Below are 20,711 nucleotides of genomic sequence, written 5' to 3'. Positions count from 1 at the left end.
AAAGATAATTTTTTTGTTGCAAGAATCATGCTAAGCTAATTGAACAAGTTTCTTAAAATAGTTCAACCAGTTATATAGTTATAGTACTTGATTGAATGGTAAAGTGATTTTTGGGAAAATAAAATCACAAGAGTATTTTTGCGATGTTGTCTATGAATTTCCTATTTTTCCATGATCATTGATGTGTAACATACGTTATAAACTTATAATGAGTCAAAACGTTTTAACAAATTTAACAAAAAAGGTAAAATAATAATAACAAATATTAACAAAAATAGTAAAAGTAGTAAAAATATTTATTACAAGATAGTTTTAAAAAATATTTTACCTTTCCTATCCATTCAAAAATAGACATGTAAATCGATATAATTTACTGATTATAATGATATTTTTTTAAAATATATTTTCTTCTAATGTACCACAAGTTTTATAAACTCAATGTTTCACAGTTGACGATGTTTGATGTCTACACGTAATCTTAACACCCATTCCCAAAAAAAAATGTCTACACGTAATTACGTACAAAAAAGTATTTGAAACATTTATACGTGAACCAAATTTTTTACTAACCCCCGACAACTGTGAAAACCCGGATATTAATATCATAATATAGTATGATCGATTCAAACTTTGATAATCACAAGAAAATCTTTTAACAAGGAGCTTGACGTACGTTATCGTGTCTTGGGTTTTTAGAATATTTCTTGTGCTTGAAGAAAACTACAGATTTTTAGAAATTACATAAGAGAATTGGATATGATTACCATTTTAGTACTGTATATCCTTCTGGAAAGAGCGTTCTACTTTTCAGAGTTGTCATTTACAAATTCCTTTTCTAAAGCACATTCTTCTTCTTTTTTTCTGCTTCATTCACATCAAATTTGGCAACTAAAATGGTCCCTCTAGAAGAGTATTTTATTTAATTAATATCTACAACTTTACAATACATAATTATAAATAAATAAATCAAACTTGGGTGCACAAAAAAATAAAAATAAATAAATAAATAAAAACTTTATAATACATTCATAGATATCCACATGCATTCACATGCACAAATGTTGATGATATGATGACGTTGAATTTTAACGTTCTAGGACAATAAATTCTAGGTAAAGCTTTTTAAAAATCATGATCAGTATATGTAAATATTTAAAATAGAAAGAAGACCAAACGCATCCAAAAAACTAAAGACAAGACGGTAAATATTATGAATAAAATCCATGAATATTACATTGATCTCAAAAAGGTTTTTTTTTTGTCCGTGACCAATTTTTATAGTCGTTCAATGGCTAAAAGGTTCGAATCTTTCCATTGCGAATTACTATTTAATCATGATATATTGGCCACTATAAACACTTTTAAATGATCTACTATATGCACATTCAAGTATGGGCTATGGGTTGGAGATTTCATATGATCTACCATGCACATTCCAAGTTGAATGCACATAGGGTTGGAATTGGGTTTCAGTTTAGCTCAGTTAAGAGAAAATCAAGGATCGGAACTGGTTTAAGACTCCGAGTGAAAAAACCTAGTTTGATCCTCTTCCTCCAGCTAGCCAAGATAAAAGGGTTGCTTACATTGATATTTCCGAATTTGTACCTCTTGTCCCGTTAATTTTTTTTTCTTTTCTAATTTCACTCCAATAGAATCCACTACAAATTAAAAACCCCACAAGGCCACAATTGGGTTAAGGAAACTGACAATAGCCCAACTACACGAATTTATTCTCGGATAAGTTATATTAATTCCCCACATTACATATGTACATAGGACAGTCCTTTAGACGTGTTACGTGTATCCATACAACTATACGTGCATTATAGACTACCTATATATTTAGACAATTCTGATTTGAGACTGAGATTTACAAGATTATAGGATCACCACATGACCATTTCTTCAAGCTCCAAATATAAACTTCCCTCAACAAAACACACCAAAACTCTCTTTCTCTTCATCTCTCTTCTTTCCTCTATAGCTATCGTAGCATTCTAATCCAATCCAACGGTTGACATTGTCTAAGATCTTATTAGATCAACAAGAGAATTTGATTATTTTTGTTTAGTTTTTTTGGTTAGAGGAAAATTAAGATGGCTTTGGATGATGAGAAGAAGGAAGGAGAAGCTTCGGGAGAGACATCAGAAAAAGAAATTGGGTTAAGCAGACAGAACAGTCAGAGCTCTTTGTCTCCGACAGAGGATGATGAAGACGATGAAGACAAGAAGCTCCAACTCGGTCCCATGATCGCTCTCAAAGAACAACTTGAGAAAGACAAGGTTTAATTTATCTTATTTGTTTAGATAATAATATATTTTGTATGAATTTTGTGAAATGGAAAATCAATAATATGATTTTTCTTGCACCAAATGGAAAATTAAGGATCTAATAAAATTTTATATTTTCTACGAATGAAGGATGATGAAAGCTTGAGGAGATGGAAGGAACAGCTTCTTGGCATCGTGGATTTAGAGGATGTTGGAGGTAAACCAAATACATAACTTGGTTTAGATTTATGGTTCGTAACTGGTTTTAGAATATCGATTAAGACTCAAATGTGTATATAGCTCTCAAATGATTAAAAAAGTTTATTAGGGTGATAGGGTCTCAGTAGTTCTGATTCAAGTTAAGTATTATGTACAAGAGGGACGAATCATGCATGTTATAGTTGAATGACATTTTGGCTAGCTTACTAAAAAATGAAATGCAGAGACACCGGATCCGGTAGTAAAGATACTAGAACTCACAATTAGATCACCGGACAGAGAGGAAATGGTATTGACGATACCCGAGGATGGGTTGCCGAACCCGAAAGGCCCTTGGTTTACCATAAAGGAAGGTTCTAAGTACACTCTCGTCTTCAACTTCCGTGTCACAAACAATATCGTTTCAGGCCTTCGCTATAACAATACCGTATGGAAAACTGGCGTTAAGGGTAACTTTTTTTCTTTTCTTTGTTTAACGTTTTTTTTCGAATATTTCCTTTTGGTATATTTTTTTTTGTTTTTTTTTTTTTTTGAGCAGTGGATAGTACGAAAGCAATGCTTGGGACGTTTAGTCCTCAAGCTGAGCCTTACCAACATGTAATGCCTGAAGAAACGACACCGTCTGGTATATTTGCTAGAGGATCCTATTCCGCAAGAACTAAGGTATATATATTATTCCTTGCGAGAGATAATGAAGCATTTGGTTTTCATAACTAGAATTTAGTTAATTTTACCAAATTTGATGAGTTTGAGGCTATCTTGTTACATATTTCAGTTCGTTGACGACGATAATAAGTGCTACTTGGAGATCAACTACACCTTTGACATCCGCAAGAGTTGGCAATGATCCACCGAATCATACATTCTCTCAAGTCTAAACCAAAGCTCATTTTGATAATTTTTTTTTATTATTATCTTACATTCGATTATGCAGACTAGAAAATTTTTATTTTAGCTTTCGATTAAATGAGCATGAATAAGATACCATTTTTGCTTTTGTGATATTTTCTCTTCACTTGTTAGATTTCGCAAACACACAAACTTTGAGAACCTTCTCACTTCTAAAGTGAAAGAAATGTATAAATAGACTGAACATTATCGAAGAAAATACATATAAAAGATGGGTAACCAATAGGAAAATAAGTGAAACTATATACTTCATATTCTCTGTTTAATCAAGAAATAAAAGAACAAAATATTCATCGCGGTAAAAAAAAAATAACTCGAATGTCTCGTATCAACCAAAACACACAAATAGGTTCCGAAGCCAAAAGAATTTTAATCGTCGTGACTAGCGTGTCCACGTTTAACCATTAGTTGATGCATGGTTTGAACTTAGTAGTATGGGATTGATGGTGGAGGAGGTGACGCGTAAGAGACACCGCGGATAGGCGGAAGAGGCGTGTCCTCGTAGGTTGGAGGCGGCGGAGAAGGTGGTGTTGGTGTTTGGTAGTGATGGTCGTTACTTGGACTGTCGTTGCATCCCTTTGGTGGTGGTGACAGATACTCCGGTGGTGGCGGAGAGTGGTTTGGGCTTGCCGGAGGATAGTAGACCGGTGGCGGCGGTGAAGGGCTTTGTGTCACCGGCGGATAGTAGACTGGCGGCGGTGGAGGGCTTTGTGTTACCGGAGGGTAATATACTGGTGCCGGAGGTGGACTTTGTGTAACCGGCGGATAATAGACCGGCGGTGGCGGAGGTGGGCTTTGTGTAACCGGCGGATAGTAGACCGGCGGTGGCGGAGGAGAATGTGTTACCGGTGTGTAGTAGACCGGTGGTGGAGGAGGACTTGTTGTTACAGGTGGGTAGTATACCGGAGACGGCGGTGGCGGAGATTGAGCGGCGTAGTAAGTAGCCGGTGGTGACGGTGGCGGAGAAGACGTGTATTGGTAGTAAGGCGGTGATGGATAATATTCCCTTGGTGAAGGAGTTTGCCAATATTGGGGAGGTGGCGGCGGCGAGGGACTTTGTGCTGTGGGTGGACAGTTAACTACGGGCGGAGGTGGCGGAGGAGATGAGTAGACATACGGCGGAGGAGGAGATGTCGACGGCAGTGGAGGTGATGAGTAAATATATGGCGGAGGAGGAGATTGTGGCGGCGGGGGCGGGGGAGGGGATGCTCTCACGGTAGGCGACATTCCGGAAGAAGGAGGAGGAGGCGGAGATGGCTCATACTTTGGCGGTGGCGGAGGAGGATACGCCTTGACAGAAGGCGACATTTTAGAAGAAGGCGGTGGCGGAGTTGCTCTAAAAGTAGGCGACATCTTAAAAGAAGGCGGCGGCGGGGTTGCTCTAAAAGTAGGCGACATTCTCGAAGACGGAGGCGGTGTTGCCGGCGGAGGAAGTACTCGGACGGTAGGTGACATCCTAAAAGACGGTGGCGGCGGAGGAGAGAAAAAGTTGTTGCAACCAAACTTACTACAATCAACAGGACGTGAAGCTGGAGAAGAACACTCTTCAGACGATCTTTGACGTTCTTTACCAGCAATACAATTCATCGAGCCATTAACCGCCACGTCATCTCCCGAAAGAGCCGCGCATCTCGGTGCATCGCCAGTGAAGAAGTTGGAAGAGTAAGTGAAGTTCTCAAGGTTAGAGAGCTGACAAATGCTACTTGGTATAACTCCTGTGAATCTATTGTTAGCAACGTTAAGCTGTTCCAAACTCTTCATGTTTCCAATGCTTGATGGTAACGGACCACTTAAACTGTTGAAGCTGACGTCGAACACAGTCACATTCTTGAGGTTTCCGATCTGTGGTGGTAAGCAACCGGTTAAGTTATCGTTAGAGAGGATGATCTCGTTAAGAGTCTTTCCCATTAAACCGATACTACCAGGTATGCAACCTCCAAGATCGTTATCAGCAAGAACAAGAGCTGAAACAGGAGAGTTTCCCATGTTTTCGGGTATCCCAAACCTAAACCTGTTATGGTTCAAGAATATTGCGTCGAGCTCTTTATCGAAAAGCTTAGCTGGGATACCGCCTTCGAACTCGTTGTAACGAAGATCCAAGAACTTGAGTGAAGGTAAAGACAAGACAACGTTAGGGAACTTCCCAACGAAACGGTTGTTACTTAAATCAAGCTCGAAGAGAAGCTTCATATGTTTAAACGTGATAGGAACTTCTCCACAGAAGCGGTTTGAGTTGAGATGGAAGAGAGCAAGATCAGTGAGGAGTCCAAGCTCACGTGGTAAATAACCAGCCATGTCCGCATGGTTAAGATCAATACCCGCAACAACTCGAGTTTTCGAAGAAGGAGAAGGAGCACAGAAGATACCGTTGTAGGAACATACATCAGAGCCATTCCAGTTAGCTGTGAAGTTAAAAGGATCAGAGAAAATAGCTTGTTTCCATGACTGAAGAGCAATGTAGGCTTGTCGAAGACTCGGGTTTTCGAAGGTGAGACTTGGGTCTACTTTGATACCGTCACCGCTTATATCATCATCATCATCATCATCAGCGGCTCTAATCTGCAAGAAACAAGCGGAGAACAAGAGGAAGAGAAAGAAGAATAAACGAAGAGAAGAAGAAGCAGAAGGTAACAACAACATTGTTTTCTTTGCTTTGTTTCAAAGAGAGTTTGAGAAAAACTTAAGAGGTTTTTGTTGGGAGAAAATGTAATTTTTAGCACATGGGACAAGAGACCCTACCTCACTAATTTTGTGACATCTAAGAACTCCATGTGCTTGTTTATAAAATAAAAACACTCAGAAGTCGTATCTAAATTTCTTATAGAATTATTTAGTAATCAATCAATTTGTGTTATAGTTTAATATTGACATATTGATTGGCACGTCTAAGGGAGGAGACAAAAGACTGACCTTTAATTACGCGGCCATAGATTGGAGCCACCGTCACCGACTTTAAACTCTATATAGTATAAACTTGGATACATGTCCCCAAAGATTCTCTGAAAGCACCTACATTAAAACGCGTTTCTCGATAATTCAAAATAATATGGTTTTTAATGTACAACTCTTAAAAGGACATGAATGCACATCTATCTATCTGTATGTATGCTATAACTTGGATGCATGTCTGTCAGAGACAATATATAACATACAGTATCTTCAAATATACTTTTTGATCTTTTTTAACGAACATAACTGTTCAAATCTCAGCTGTTGGTTAAAGCATTCCTCTGTTTTATTTAAGTTAGCTGTATCTCCATGTAATCCTTGTGCATTGTAAGAAACTTGGAGCTTAAATCTCTATTGACAGGTTAAAATGTACAAGAAGAAAAAAAGCTCTACGGATTTGGTAAAATGAAGTAAACTCAACATAAAACTAGCTTTAAACTTACTTCATTCTGCATTTATCTTAAGCAGCATCTATTGGATAATGACGAATCACAAAAGATTCAATGCTAATTTAGAGAGACCAGAGAGTTGTTTCACCACTTAAAGCTTAAACCCACACTTAATCGCTGATTTCGGCGCCGTCAAGTTACGCTCCGGCGAGAAAGTTTCATTCTACAAAAAAAAAAAAATTCTCTATTTCTTTTCCCTTTATTCATTGTTTAAATTGTTCCAATTAATATATTATAGAACACTTTATAAACTACTCCCTCCGGACCCTCCCTTCTATTTTTAGATCATTTTTTAGATTTATCTATTTTTTAAAAAATTGATGGTTTTTTTTTTCTCACAAATTAATTAGATTATTATTTGTTTTAATTTTTAATAATTGATATTATGCAGATTGTTTTCTCATTGGTTGAATTTTGTTTAGATAGATATAAAATGATGTTTTGTCTAGAAATAAATAAAAATTAAATGAGGAACATTTTAAACATTTATTTTAGGCTTTTGCATATAATTTTAAAATCTAATATAGTAAGGATCATTTTTCATAATTTATATCTAGACATCAATTGACAAAAAAGTAAAAGATAATATGGCTTGAAGACTAAGATTTTACCCAACGATACATAAACTTTGCATTATGGTCCGCATTTGTGAGATAGATCCCATCATCTTTAGCATCCCAAAACGTTGTTTTACCAAATTTTATTATAAAATCATCAGGATTTTGTTTATAAGCCGTAAAAGTAACAGATGATTTAAATCCAACTCCATGTGATAATGTGCAGTCAAACTTAGTCCCACCAAAAAACTTATCACCAAACTTAAATGTATATAAGTATGGACGACGCACAAAGTGAATACCGAGATCGTCTTCATCGGATATACAATGAATCTTCAGAAGATCATCATTCCTTCCGAGAGAGTTTTTGATATGGACTTGGTTTTTTGGAAACATTTTGCTAGCATTGCTCGATTCAACACTCAAAGCAATTAAAATGATTATAACAAGAAAAGTATTCATAGTTTCGAACAATTTTTTTCTTGAAATTTTTGTTTCAGTTTTTGAAACTCAATTCACCCAAGAAATTTATATATGTTTAATTGACTTCATATCCTTGCATATTTTATAAGGTAAATTAGGTATAAAACGTAAGTCAAAAATAACTTAAAAGAAATACTTGACTCATTTAATTGGGTAGGAACGTATTTAAATAATTAAGTTCCAAACTATACAATCTAATGCACATTAAATATAGTACTGATAGATAGCTCGATTTGTTTTGTTTTTCATTTACAGATGGTCATGTTTAGTATTTTGGCCTAAAAATTAGAAAATTATTACATATTATGGGTCTTTTTGTGGATTAAATATAACTTAGGTTTCTAACGAAGATTTAAAACTCAAATTAAAAAGGTGATATAAATTAATATGATGAGTAGTTAAAAAGATCAATACTGATGTGGCGGAAGGAGAAGTGAGAAAATTATATATATATAATCAAATTTTTTTATATATCAAAAATACTACTTTTACATCTGTACTATTCTCATATCGAAAAAGTTGTGATTTTAATTAGTAGAGCCTAGAGACCATCTGAAAATGAAATTTCTTTATACCAGATTATGTGTATATCAGATTATTTAATTTTAGGATTATAATATTTGGAAGACAAATTATCGAATTAAACAGGCCGAGACAGGTAAGGCCCATGTGCCCTGGGATCATTTGGTTCCTTTCTCTCTTTTTTTTTTCATTTTAATAAACAAAAAAAGTAAACTAATAGTGATAGGACTTGGGACTTGGGAGATATCCAAATGTTGAATAATCATTTTATTTCTCAAAGAATTTCATATTTACTACTTAATATATACAAAATGATGTCAGGTAAATGAATCATGAGCAAATGGCAAAGAAGAAGTTTGCGTTGCGTCTCCTTCATTATGTGACTTATGTCAATCATGTTGTTTCCAAGACAAAACTTAGTAAACATTCTAGAATTCGAGAATGTAATTTTCTGCTGATTAGCATGCGTTTTCTAATTTTCTGGATAATTTTCTTTTATTTTTATCTTACTGTTATAATTTTCTTCTCTTTTTTTCATCGCTAAATTGTTTAATGTAAAAAGAAAAAAATATGCACCTGATTATATAGTAAATCTAATAATTACTATTTTTATTCAGAGTATTATTTTCTTGGTATGTGGATGAAACTGGAAATCACTTATAATGTTACTTTGCAATTATCAGAAGATATATTTAATAAAACGAATAACAGTTTGTAACAATAGTTTTTATGAAATTTGAGACATAATGTAATATGTGTACTTGGAATAGGTTATTGACACAACTACACTAATACAAAATACTAAACTATATATAAGTTTTATAAATGTTTTGTTGAATATAAAGAAAACGAAAAGGCTAGCTATTCTTTTCCTTTTGAAAATGGAATTAAGAGAAGAGTGTGCATCCAGGGAATCGAACACTGGTCAGTACCGTGGGAGAGTTAAGGCTAGCTATTTGAAATTTGGTGATAGACATTTGGTTTTTAATCATGAAGTAGAAATATTTGACAAAAACACAAGAAACCAATATTTGACACTTATGGCTTTGTTAGAAAAAAAAAAATATACCGTTAAAGCTTGATAAATTTTAACTTGGTAGAAATATATATCTTTAGGAGTATATGATAATGATTACTATCTAGCAACAAAAGACAACGAAAACTATCTACATTGGTTAAGTGACCGTGGAACTTATCTAACTAGAATCAGATTGGCGGCGGAAGAGTGTTTTAGGACTTTAACCCTTCGAATAGTGTGGATCTCTTAAAACTTACGAAACTGTGGCGAAGATCGTATGCTATAGCCTATAATTAAGTGCAAGTGTACTGTCTGTATTCAGAACAAGGAGAGAATGATCTAATAAGTCAAAGTGTGGCCAAGTTTTTTTACTTGACGCAGACAGCTGCATTAAATGTGAAAGACACATTCCATATGGGCCGAGAGATTAACACATGTAGTGGCGTTAACGACGCCATAAATTTTCTGGACTGCGTTCTTCCGATACATAATCAATAACTATAAAGAAGAAGAAAACGTTTGGTTTCCGACAAGGATATGATATACTACAGTGCAAATGTATTAATTTGAATGTTTTCTAAAAAAAAAAGTTGATTGAATGTCATATTTTCTTATTGAAGAATTATGTTTGGATCTATTTGTTTTCAATAACTATATTTTTCTTATTATATATATATATATATATATATATTTTTTAATAATTAACGGGTAATATGTATTTTTACCATTTAACTAATCTTTTCAGAGCTACTGCTAATAGTATATTCTAAGTTTTATGATGGTCAAAAACCAAAACCATGACACTCAGATAGTGAATTTAAAGATACTTGTTACTAACTCGCCTTGTATGAGTATATTTTTACTTGTTACTAAAATAAAAAGTAAGGGATAAAGAAAAGTTATGTATCAGTTTTTTTTAATTACATGATACTTGCCTTGTATTTGCAAGTATTCAAAATTATTCCTTGTAACAAGTCTTGACAACAACTAACGATTACACTATCAAAAAGAGTTATTTAGTAAATTTTCATGTTTGAAAGAAATCCATCTTTGATTATATAAACCACTAGATTACTATCCATAAAACCTAAACTGGAATATCTGGTTGTATATATAAACAAGTTGTGTTTAATCAACAATGTTCTTCCTTGTAACTTTTCTAAGTACATACATCATAATGACACACACCAATATATTTAAAATTTTTACATGGAATCTTAATTATATCTAAGAACACTAACTAGTAACTAATATAAAACCGTTAAAGAGCATGAGAAAAGTATGTATTTTCTAATTTTCTGGATAATTTTTTTTTTTTAATTTTGTTTTAGTGTTATATATATATTTTTTTCGAATGTTATGATTTCTTCTCTTTTTTCATCGCTAATTCATTTAGCTTTTTTAGTATGCGGTGGATGTAAAAGAAAAAAAATTATGCACCTGATTAATTAGTAAATCTAAAAATTACTATTTTAATTCAAAAGTTTAGTTGGAAAATAGTTAATATTATTTTCTTGGTATGTGGATGAAACTGGAAATCACTTATAATGTTACTTTGCAATTATCAGAAGATATATTTAATAAAACGAATAACAGTTTGTAACAATAGTTTTTAAAAAATTTAAGACATAATGTAATATGTGTACTTGGAATAGGTTATTGACACAACTACACTAATACAAAATACTAAACTATATGTAAGCTTTATAAATGTTTTGTTGAATATAAAGAAACTAAAAGGCTAGCTATATTATTTTCTTTTTGAAAAGGGAATTAAGAGAAGGGTGCGCATCCAGGGAAATGAACACTGGTCAGTACCGTGGGAGGGTAAAGGCTAGATATTTGAAATTTGGTGATAGACATTTGGTTTTTAATTATAAAGTAGAATTATTTGACAAAAAAACACAAGAAACCAATATTTGACACTTATGGCTTTGTTATAAAAATGTATATACAGTTAAGCTTGATAAATTTTAACTTTGTAGAAATATATATCTTGAGGAGTTATATGATAATGATTACTATCTAGCAACAAAAGACAATGAAAACTATCTACATTGGTTAAGTGACAATGGAACTTATCTAACTAGATTAAGATTGGCGGCGGAAGAGTGTTTTAGGATTAATTTAACCCTTCGAATAGTGTGGATCTCTTTAAACTTACGAAACCGTGGCGAAGATCGTATGCTATATAATTAAGTGCAAGTGTACTGTCTGTATTCAGAACAAGGAGAGAATGATCTAATAAGTCAAAGTGTGGCCAAGTTTTTTTACTTGACGCAGACAGCTGCATTAAATGTGAAAGACACATTCCATATGGGCCGAGAGATTAACACATGTAGTGGCGTTAACGCCATAAATTTTCTGGACTGCGTTCTTCCGATACACAATCGATACGTATGCTATAACTACAAAGAAAAGAAACGTTTGGTTTCCGACAAGGATATGATATACATACTACAATGCAAATGTATTAATTTGATTGGTTTCTAAAAAAATTTGATTGAATGTCATATTTTTTTATTGAAGAATTATGTTTAGATATATTTGTTTTAAATAACTATATACTTCTTATTTTCGTTTTTTTTATAATAATAATTACCGGGTAATATGTATTTTTTACCATTTAACTAATCTTTTCAGAGTTAATACTTACTATCTAATAGTCTATTATAAGTTTTATGATGGTCAAAAACCAAAACCATGACAATCAGATATTAAATTTGAAGATACTTGTTACTAAATCTCCTTGTATGAGTAAATTTACTTGTTACTAAAATAAAAGTAAGGGATAAAGAAAAGTTATGCATCAGTTTTTTTTTTTAAATTACATGATAGTTGGCTTGTATTTGCAAGTATTCAAATGTATTCCTTGTTACAAGTCTTGACGACAACGATGTACATTTAAATATTTAAAACATATACACGAAACAAATAACGATCACACTATCAAAATAGTAAATTTTAATGTTTGAAAGAAATCCATCTTTGATTATATAAACGACTAGATTACTTTCCATAAAACATAAACTGCAATATCTGATTTATATACATAAACGACTTGTCTGTTATCAACAATGTTCGTCCTTGTAATTTTTCTAAGTACATACATCATAATGACCACCACCAATATTTTTAAAATTTTTTACATGGAATCTTAATTATATATAAGAACACTAAATAATTTAAAACCGTTAAAGAGCATGAGAAATAGTTGACACAAGAATTTGTCAAAAGAAGAAATTTACACTCATTTTTTCACAAGAATACAAATAGAAAAATTCAGAAATATGACCCACAAAAAAAAAAAAAAAAAAAATTCCATTTCAGTATCTTATTAAAAAAAAAAAAACAGAATGAATAATTCGTTTTTTTTGGTCACACAAAAACAATAATTAAATATTTTGTTTTTTTTTTAATAATCCTCTCTCGTGGCTTTGCTCTCTCTTCCAGAGAAAAGGGGAAAGAAAAAAAAAAGAATTCGATTCCCCTTTTCTGATATTTTCTCTGCTTCTGCTTTGCTTTGCTTCACACAAAAAAAAAAACATTATTATTCGATTCCTTTTTTTTCACCTTTTCGGCTTCTCTGCAAATCTCTCCTTCTCGTTCGCATCGCTTCAAACCAAAGCTATTCCTGGGGATTCAATAGAGGTACGTATGCCCCGAGATAACAAAATTTCTTGTATCTTTTTAATTCGAATTCGTTCACTTCACACAGTTCACTTTGGTATTTCTTCACTCTATTTGAATTTTCTTAGTTGTATTTAAACCACCTCTTCGAAATCTAACAACGTCGATTAAACTCCCCAGTTTTTGTTGTTTGGATGGAATCTGAGTTTTTTTTTTTAATGGTTACAGAATCTTTCAATCAAGTGATTTGGGAATCTCTTAGATGTTGACATCTACTGATAGGGTTTTACTAAAATTTCCTAATTTCTCACTTTTAATGATTTACGAATCTTTGTTTTTGGTTCAAGTTGTGTTGTTGGGTACAGATGTTTTGATTTTTCTGGGAAAAAAATCACAAATTTTTTTTCAAAGAAGCTATGGAAGAAGAGATTGTTACTAGTTCACCTTCAACACCAGTACATAGGCTTAGGCATCGGAGACGTTCTAATGAGGTTTTGTTTCTTTCTCTTCTCTCTTCTTCTTCTTTGCTTCATTGATAAAGATTGATGTTAAGTAAAGGGTTTACTGATTTTTTGGTTTTGTGTTAGGTTGTTTTGGATGGGGATAGAGTGAATCCGGCGACTCCTTTGTTGGTTAATGATCGGAATAAGTACAAATCTTTCATGGTCCGGACTTACTCCACGTTATGGATGATTGGTGGTTTTGTTTTGGTTGTCTACATGGGACATCTTTATATCACAGCTATGGTTGTTGTTATTCAAATCTTTATGGCTAAAGAGTTGTTTAATCTGCTGAGGAAAGCTCCCGAAGATAAATGTCTCCCCTGGATTAAACAGCTCAATTGGTAAAGTCAGAATCTTTTATCGTGTTTACTTCTTAGTATATGGCTCAGGTGATGTAAAATGTTCTTAAGTCGTTTTGCTGTTCTACGCAGGCACTTCTTTTTCACTGCCATGCTTTTCGTATATGGTCGGATCCTTAGTCAACGGTTAGCCAATACCATGACTGCAGATCAGTTCTTTTATCGGCTTGTCAGCGGCCTTATCAAATACCATATGGCTATCTGTTACTCCTTGTATATTATAGGTTTGTGTTGCTTCACCTTTTTTGTCCTATTTGTGGCTATTTGTTACTCCTTATGTGATTCACCTTGTATTTGATGCTTACGGGATATCCCACTTTGTAACAGGTTTCATATGGTTCATTCTGACATTAAAAAAGAGGATGTACAAGTACCAGTTTGGCCAGTATGCATGGACACACATGATTTTGATTGTCGTGTTTACTCAATCATCTTTCACTGTTGCCAACATTTTTGAAGGCATCTTCTGGTAAACTTTTACACATTTCAGCATAATGAGTTAATGCTTTTCCATGTTATGTTTGCTAAGAAATCAATTATATCCTCTTCTGTTTGTCACCAAAATATGATGAGACTGCTTATTGCTTAACAAACATCTCGAGCATCTCTGCTGCAATGTAATTGTCTGATTTTCATGGTTTTCAATACAGGTTTCTTCTTCCAGCGTCTTTAATTATAATCAATGACATCTTCGCTTACATTTTCGGTTTCTTCTTTGGAAGAACACCCTTAATAAAGCTATCTCCAAAGAAAACATGGGAGGGATTCGTCGGAGCCTCTGTGACAACTATCATCTCTGCGTTTTTTGTGAGTATTGGCTACCTCTATCACCACATAACACATTAGAATGACTATATAATTTCATTGTGTATCGTCAACGACCCTCTGCCTGAAAATGTTCTTATGTGTAATATTTCAGCTCGCAAATGTCTTGGGCCGTTTCCCATGGTTGACATGCCCGCGACAGGTTAGTCATTGAGCAAATAGAATGACACTGACTGAGAAATACGATCTTTGAGAAATATTATAGTAATTCTGTGAATCATTCTACAGGATTTATCCACTGGCTGGCTACAATGTGACGCTGATCCATTGTTCAAGCCTGAACCTTTTGCTTTACCTGCGTGGATTCCAGGATGGGTAAGCTTTGTTATCATGTTACATCGCTTAGAAGAAGCTTCTGTGGTGTCTTCTTTATGATGATCAAAATCACATAGGTCTCTTTTCGTGTGTGAACTCTAGGCCTGTGTAATTGAATGCTCTTGAAGAGAATTAGATTCTGACAATTCTAATGGACAATAGCTAGTGATGACTTACAACAAAACAATAGTAGTATTAAACTGAGCAGTAGGCTTTTCCGTTATTAAGAAAAAAATTCCTAAGGTTTCTCAGCTTCTTACTACACTTGTGCAGTTTCCTTGGAAGGAAATTATGGTCCTCCCTGTTCAGTGGCATGCTTTATGCCACGGTTTGTTCGCTTCAATCATAGCACCTTTTGGAGGGTTTTTCGCTAGCGGGTTTAAAAGAGCATTCAAAATCAAGGTCTGTAATCAACATCACCAAATTTGAGCTTTGCTTCACTTTACATACGCAGCTAACCTCTAACAAAACTCGTGACCGTGATTGCAGGACTTTGGTGATAGTATTCCAGGACATGGTGGAATCACAGATAGAATGGACTGCCAGGTAACTCTCAATGAAACTAGTATCACTACATAAGTTTATGATCAGGTCTTTTGATAGTAGAATTGAGTTTGTTAAGAACAACAACACATTAGAGAATGGCAGAAACCGTAATGATTAAACTTTATTGTTTTCTCTGTAAAAATTGTGGATGGAGACCAATATACTGATGAACCAAAGGTCTTACATAAACCAAACCTCATTTTTTTTTTCAATTATGACAGATGGTTATGGCAGTATTTGCGTACATATATCTCCAGTCGTTTATAGTCTCCCAAAGCGTTTCGGTTGACAAAATGTTGGACCAGGTAAGTAAACTTCTCGAATTTTGTATTCAACCAAAGACCAACAACAGTCAGTTTAAGACAAATAAATCAATCATGTGTGATGGTTTCCATTTGTAGATATTGACGAACCTTACCTTCGAGGAACAACAAGCTCTCTTCATGAAATTAGGGCAAATGCTGAAGCTTCAATAGTTTCCACTACCAACAAAACTGTTTTTTTTTCTTCTTCCAGATTCAGATTCAGATTCTCCAAGAAGTAGGTTCTACAACTCTGGATTATCCTTTTATCAATATCCTTACTAGAGAGAGACAATAAATTTGAAATTGGTTAAGATTTGTTTCCCTGCCATTGTAAATCCTCTTGAAATCTGTCGAAAATTAGAAAAGGTTTTTTTTTTTATATCCTTTTTAAGTCTCATTTGATGATACAATAGGATTTGAAGGAAGTTGTATCTTCTTCTATCTACTTAACTTGTAGCTTTTGGTGGTTTTATTTGTATTTTGTATATTGGTTCAATCTAAACATCATTATTTGGTTTTATCTGTCTGATGATTCTTTTTATTATGTGTTTCTTGATGGACTGCACCAAAACGATGACGTATTGATAAGGAGGTACTCTTATGGGCTTTGGATATAAGGCCTACATTGTTAATTTGGAGATAAGTACGTCCGCAAAAATGCTTTATGCTTTTATATTCAGGTCCAAATGCGATTACAACTCTTTTTTTTTAGTACTATAGTAGTTTATATAATACCATTATTATATGACTATAACAACAAAGTTAATGGTATTTACTGACTTACATAATGTATTTACTCAGAATATATATATACTTGTGCACCAAATACATTGAACCTAGACGTCTAGTGAGTTTAGAAAAGCCTGCTTCTAATTTCCGCATCTAAAGATAATAACGAGCAAAAGTAAAAGAAAAAAAACAAACGCAAGGTGATCACATCTCTTCACGTGACAATCACATGTTAACCTTGGACTCACTTGTTGCCTGTCACGTGTGTTCACGCGCCGGCATCTTAGACTAAACACGCCAGTATATATCCACGTCAGCATCTGATAAGCCCATTATTATCTGACGTGTACATCGGAATAGAACCAAAATAAGAAGAGCAAATCCAATCCAACACAATTAACTAATGTTCTTTTGTCGTATACTTTAAACTTTGGTCAATTGTTGAAACTTCTTCTTTTGGCCTTATATAAAAAATTGATAATAAAATGCAAATTTTTATTTTATATATAGAGATAAATCTGATAAAATTTAGCAACAACTTAAATTCATAAGAAAAGAGTAACAATTTGAAGATTTTATTTTGATACAAAGTGAATCTAGACGCTATTGTGTGATAATAAAATGAAGAATTATCTAGTACTTAACCACCTACATTTCACAATTATCTCTAAATACATGAAAGTTTTAAAGGAACATTACATTAACGGCGTTATAGCTCCACACCTAATTGAGTATACTTTTTCTCATACTTGTCACATTATTTCACCACTCTGTCGTCATCTTTTTATCATTTTGTCGTTTACTCCGTTTAATTCTCTCACTGCTAAACGTTAAAATAGCTATGTATAAATATTAGGGATCTCTAAATATTACGTTATAAATTCTCCGAATCATGGTATCATCAAAAGGACAAAAAAATAGAGATGGTGGAGATTCAGGGAAGATTCAAGAGAACTGAGTCGGCTTTCAACATGGCGGCGGCGCATTTACGTCCGCCGTGTGATGATAACAGTAGCGGAAGCGATCATTCGCCGGATCTTTCGGATATGGTCGCATCGTTCATGGAGAGAGAGGGACAAATAGTATTACCGGTGGTGGTACAAGAAATGGATTCTTCTTCCGATGACAATGATTTGGATGATGTGAAGGAGAGGTTAGGGAAGCTTTTAGAAGGCTTATCCGACAGCGAAGAGCGGATGAGAATAGTGGCGGTGGCGACGGAGGTTGCTGAAACGTTGTTCGTCGGAGATATTAGTTCTCCTAAGCGTCAGTTGATGGCTTTTCTACGTAACAAGGGTTTTGATGCAGGTACATATAATCTACTCTATATGAATTATATTGGAATTTACATATTTATTTTTTGAAGGTGGGATTACTAGTTTTTTTTTTAATGAATTATGGGTTTATATATAGGTAAACTAAGGGGAAATTACATATATTATGTAGAATTGTGATTTGTGTTTAATAATTTCGTGATTTTACAAGTTTTAATGATCAACTTATATTATTTTTGTTTATCTCTTTCTTTGTGTTTTAAGTTAAATCTAGATTTATTTCCATCTTAGTTTCATTTCCACCATTATTTTTTTTTCATTTCCCACTTTTTAGTGTTTTTCACCCACTATATGATGTTATTATCACCTTGAACGTCGTACGTGTACAAGAAAATTTCAATTCTTGTAATTTATAAAAATAATAAATTAGTTTATGCAACATATCTTTTGTAATATAGTTTGCTCAACTTCTTCAATAGTTTAATGATTCTGTATTTTTTTTTTTGAACTAAATGATTCTGTATTTTAAGTTATCTTTTTTTTGAGTTAACAAAAGTTTGGGGTCTAGTAGTCAAATTTGATTTTTTAAAAGTTCTCTTTTTGTAGTATAGTAGTAAAATTGGATCTCTTTTTTTTTCCTTCATTTTTTTCCTAATTCTCTTTTTGTCGCAAGTAGTCAAATGTTATTTCTAAAATGTCGGCATCTATGATTCGTACGTGCAACTGTTTAGTACTTCGATTTTTAGAAAAAGGACCCCTAACTCCACTTCATATTTCACTTGGCGTCGTACTTGAAATACTTTAAGTACTTGTACGATATGTTATACTATAAAGTTGTACTTCTCCATATTTCACTTGGGTAGTTGAAATAAGTTGTACTATATGTATATTAAATGGCAATTATTAACCCTCACCGTGTTATAGGTCTATGCAAGTCGCGCTGGGAGAGATCCGGCAAGTACACCGCCGGAAAATACGAGTACGTCGACGTTAGATGCGACGGGGATCATTGTAATCGATACATCGTCGAGACAAACCTTGCTGGAGAATTTGAGATAGCCCGACCAACGAAAAGGTACCTTTCAATACTAAGCCAAGTGCCACGTGTCTTCGTGGGAACTTCGGAGGAGCTGAAATATCTCGTGAGGATCATGTGCCACGAGATGAGACGGTCCATGAAGCACGTAGGGATCCACGTGCCACCGTGGAGGAGAAACGGTTACATGCAAGCTAAGTGGTTTAGTTTGTATAAACGAACCTCAACGACAGCAACAAATTACGAAATGGTTGATAGTAATGATACGGCTGCATTTAAGGGTTGCAAGGAAGAGTTTTGGGAAACGAAAGGTCTTAAGGTTATGGTTGGTCAGCTCTCGGTTGCTTTTAACGCTAGTGGAGTTGAAGTGTAAAAATTTAAAAATAAAAAATGTTGCAATTTTTTGAGTTCTTTAGCTAAATGTAAATTAATGTTGGGTTTTGTTTGTAAATAGTGATAATTTTTGGTGATTTTGGTAAGCAAATTAATAAAAGTATGTAACTATGTATAAGCTCAAGGTTAAGCAAATTGTTCGATATATTTTGTTGTTTGTTTCATAGTTGTTGTGTCGTTGAACAAACTAGCAACCACTAATTAGTTCAGTCACAGTAGCCACCATCGCTTATCAAACGAGCATATACTAAGTAACAAAAAATCGTACTGAGTTGCATGATTAAGATGCATAAACATAATGTTAGAAATCCGAGTTAAGAGATGGCATTTCGGAACGGGTTAAGATAAACTTACCAAGTCAGATTTGTTTTCGTTTATTTACAATGTTCAACACAAATCTAGTCAAAGAGAGACGACTGTTTTATAATGTGAATGGTATTTTGGCGTTTTGCCTACCCCAAAAAAAAAGGGGAAGAAAAATGTTTGTGAGTGTTTTTTACGGCAAAGTGTGTTTTTCATTTATATTATATCGTGTTTATCGGCTAGCACATACAAATAATAGGGATAAAACTGATATATCTGTTTTAAAAGTATACTAAAAATAGAAATGACGTTTAATCTAAATCAAAGTTTAAAATAGTAACTAAGCTTTTTTTTTGTTCATAACAGAAAAACATATAATTTAAAACGAATGTGAGCAGTATAGGGTAACCCATATCACTTTTTCTGTCATCTCAATGCCGTGCAAATTCAAACAGTTATACATTATTGATTATTGCCTTGAATTAAAGGTGGGTTCTCCGACTCAACAACACAAGACTTCATATCATACGCTTAAACGCTGTTTGCTTTCGATTACCAATAGACTCTTTCGACTGTTAAGCCTAGCCCATTGATATACCGATCATATGGGCCAGTAACGTGTGACAGACTTTTAAAACATGGAAAGACAATGGTCAACCACCAGTCAAAAACTACCGCTGTATAAGTTCTCACTGAAATCTTGGTGTTGACCACCAGGTCAAAAACTCCCCTCCGTAAAATTTTGAATCTTTTGCAATAGAATTAACCTTAAAACGACGAAAAAAAAGTCCAAAAAATGCAGGAAAATAATGAATTAAAAGAAAAAAAAACGCAACAGTAACACTACAGCAAAACATTTGTGCTCTATTTCTTTTACCAAACGTAGATGCATGATTCTAAGCTTCACATATAATTTAATCGTATTAAAAAACCTGGATTAATTAACCATTATCATATAATTCTTCAAAAAATTACAAAAGAAATTTTAATTCTGCGCAAAGAAAAAAAAATCCAATATTATGTCAACAATCAAATGATCCCTTCTTTGAAACACAGAGAAGTTTACTTGAAAAAGGGTCAAAAGATCAGACGTGATTTTTTTTTTTTTTTTTTTTTT

At 33.7% G+C, this 20,711-nt stretch overlaps 5 protein-coding genes across 7 annotated transcripts; 3 read left to right on the top strand and 2 right to left on the bottom strand.

The window, feature by feature from the left end:
* On the top strand, positions 1,881-3,466 carry LOC104714584 (rho GDP-dissociation inhibitor 1). The gene is made up of 5 exons (XM_010431998.2): positions 1,881-2,282; positions 2,421-2,487; positions 2,714-2,938; positions 3,028-3,152; positions 3,265-3,466. The coding sequence occupies exons 1-5, from the start codon at positions 2,097-2,099 to the stop codon at positions 3,334-3,336; spliced, it is 675 nt and encodes a 224-aa protein (XP_010430300.1). The 5' UTR covers positions 1,881-2,096; the 3' UTR covers positions 3,337-3,466.
* On the bottom strand, positions 3,622-6,176 carry LOC104716046 (leucine-rich repeat extensin-like protein 2). Its single transcript, XM_019230247.1, has one exon. It carries the CDS (start codon positions 6,036-6,038, stop codon positions 3,825-3,827), a length of 2,214 nt encoding a protein of 737 aa, XP_019085792.1. The 5' UTR covers positions 6,039-6,176; the 3' UTR covers positions 3,622-3,824.
* LOC104716045 lies at positions 7,396-7,867 on the bottom strand. Its single transcript, XM_010433390.2, has one exon. The coding sequence runs from the start codon at positions 7,813-7,815 to the stop codon at positions 7,396-7,398; it is 420 nt and encodes a 139-aa protein (XP_010431692.1). The 5' UTR covers positions 7,816-7,867.
* Positions 12,823-16,379, top strand: LOC104714582 (phosphatidate cytidylyltransferase 1). Of its 3 annotated transcripts, XM_010431996.2 has the most exons (13): positions 12,823-13,027; positions 13,235-13,289; positions 13,372-13,497; positions 13,594-13,850; positions 13,941-14,092; positions 14,196-14,337; positions 14,519-14,675; positions 14,788-14,835; positions 14,922-15,008; positions 15,282-15,410; positions 15,498-15,554; positions 15,776-15,859; positions 15,956-16,379. In XM_010431996.2, exons 3-13 carry the CDS (start codon positions 13,423-13,425, stop codon positions 16,028-16,030), a joined length of 1,263 nt encoding a protein of 420 aa, XP_010430298.1. In that variant the 5' UTR covers positions 12,823-13,027; positions 13,235-13,289; positions 13,372-13,422; the 3' UTR covers positions 16,031-16,379. The 3 variants fall into 3 exon arrangements, with proteins under 3 accessions (XP_010430298.1, XP_010430299.1, XP_010430297.1); XM_010431997.2 differs by lacking the exon at positions 13,235-13,289; XM_010431995.2 differs by lacking the exon at positions 13,235-13,289 and having other exon boundaries at positions 13,354-13,497.
* On the top strand, positions 17,356-19,368 carry LOC104714581. The gene is made up of 2 exons (XM_010431994.2): positions 17,356-17,896; positions 18,787-19,368. The coding sequence occupies exons 1-2, from the start codon at positions 17,512-17,514 to the stop codon at positions 19,269-19,271; spliced, it is 870 nt and encodes a 289-aa protein (XP_010430296.1). The 5' UTR covers positions 17,356-17,511; the 3' UTR covers positions 19,272-19,368.

Source organism: Camelina sativa, chromosome 9 (assembly GCF_000633955.1).
Source record: "Camelina sativa cultivar DH55 chromosome 9, Cs, whole genome shotgun sequence".
Classification (NCBI taxonomy): Eukaryota; Viridiplantae; Streptophyta; class Magnoliopsida; order Brassicales; family Brassicaceae; genus Camelina; species Camelina sativa.
This window is presented reverse-complemented; position numbering and strand designations above follow the sequence as displayed.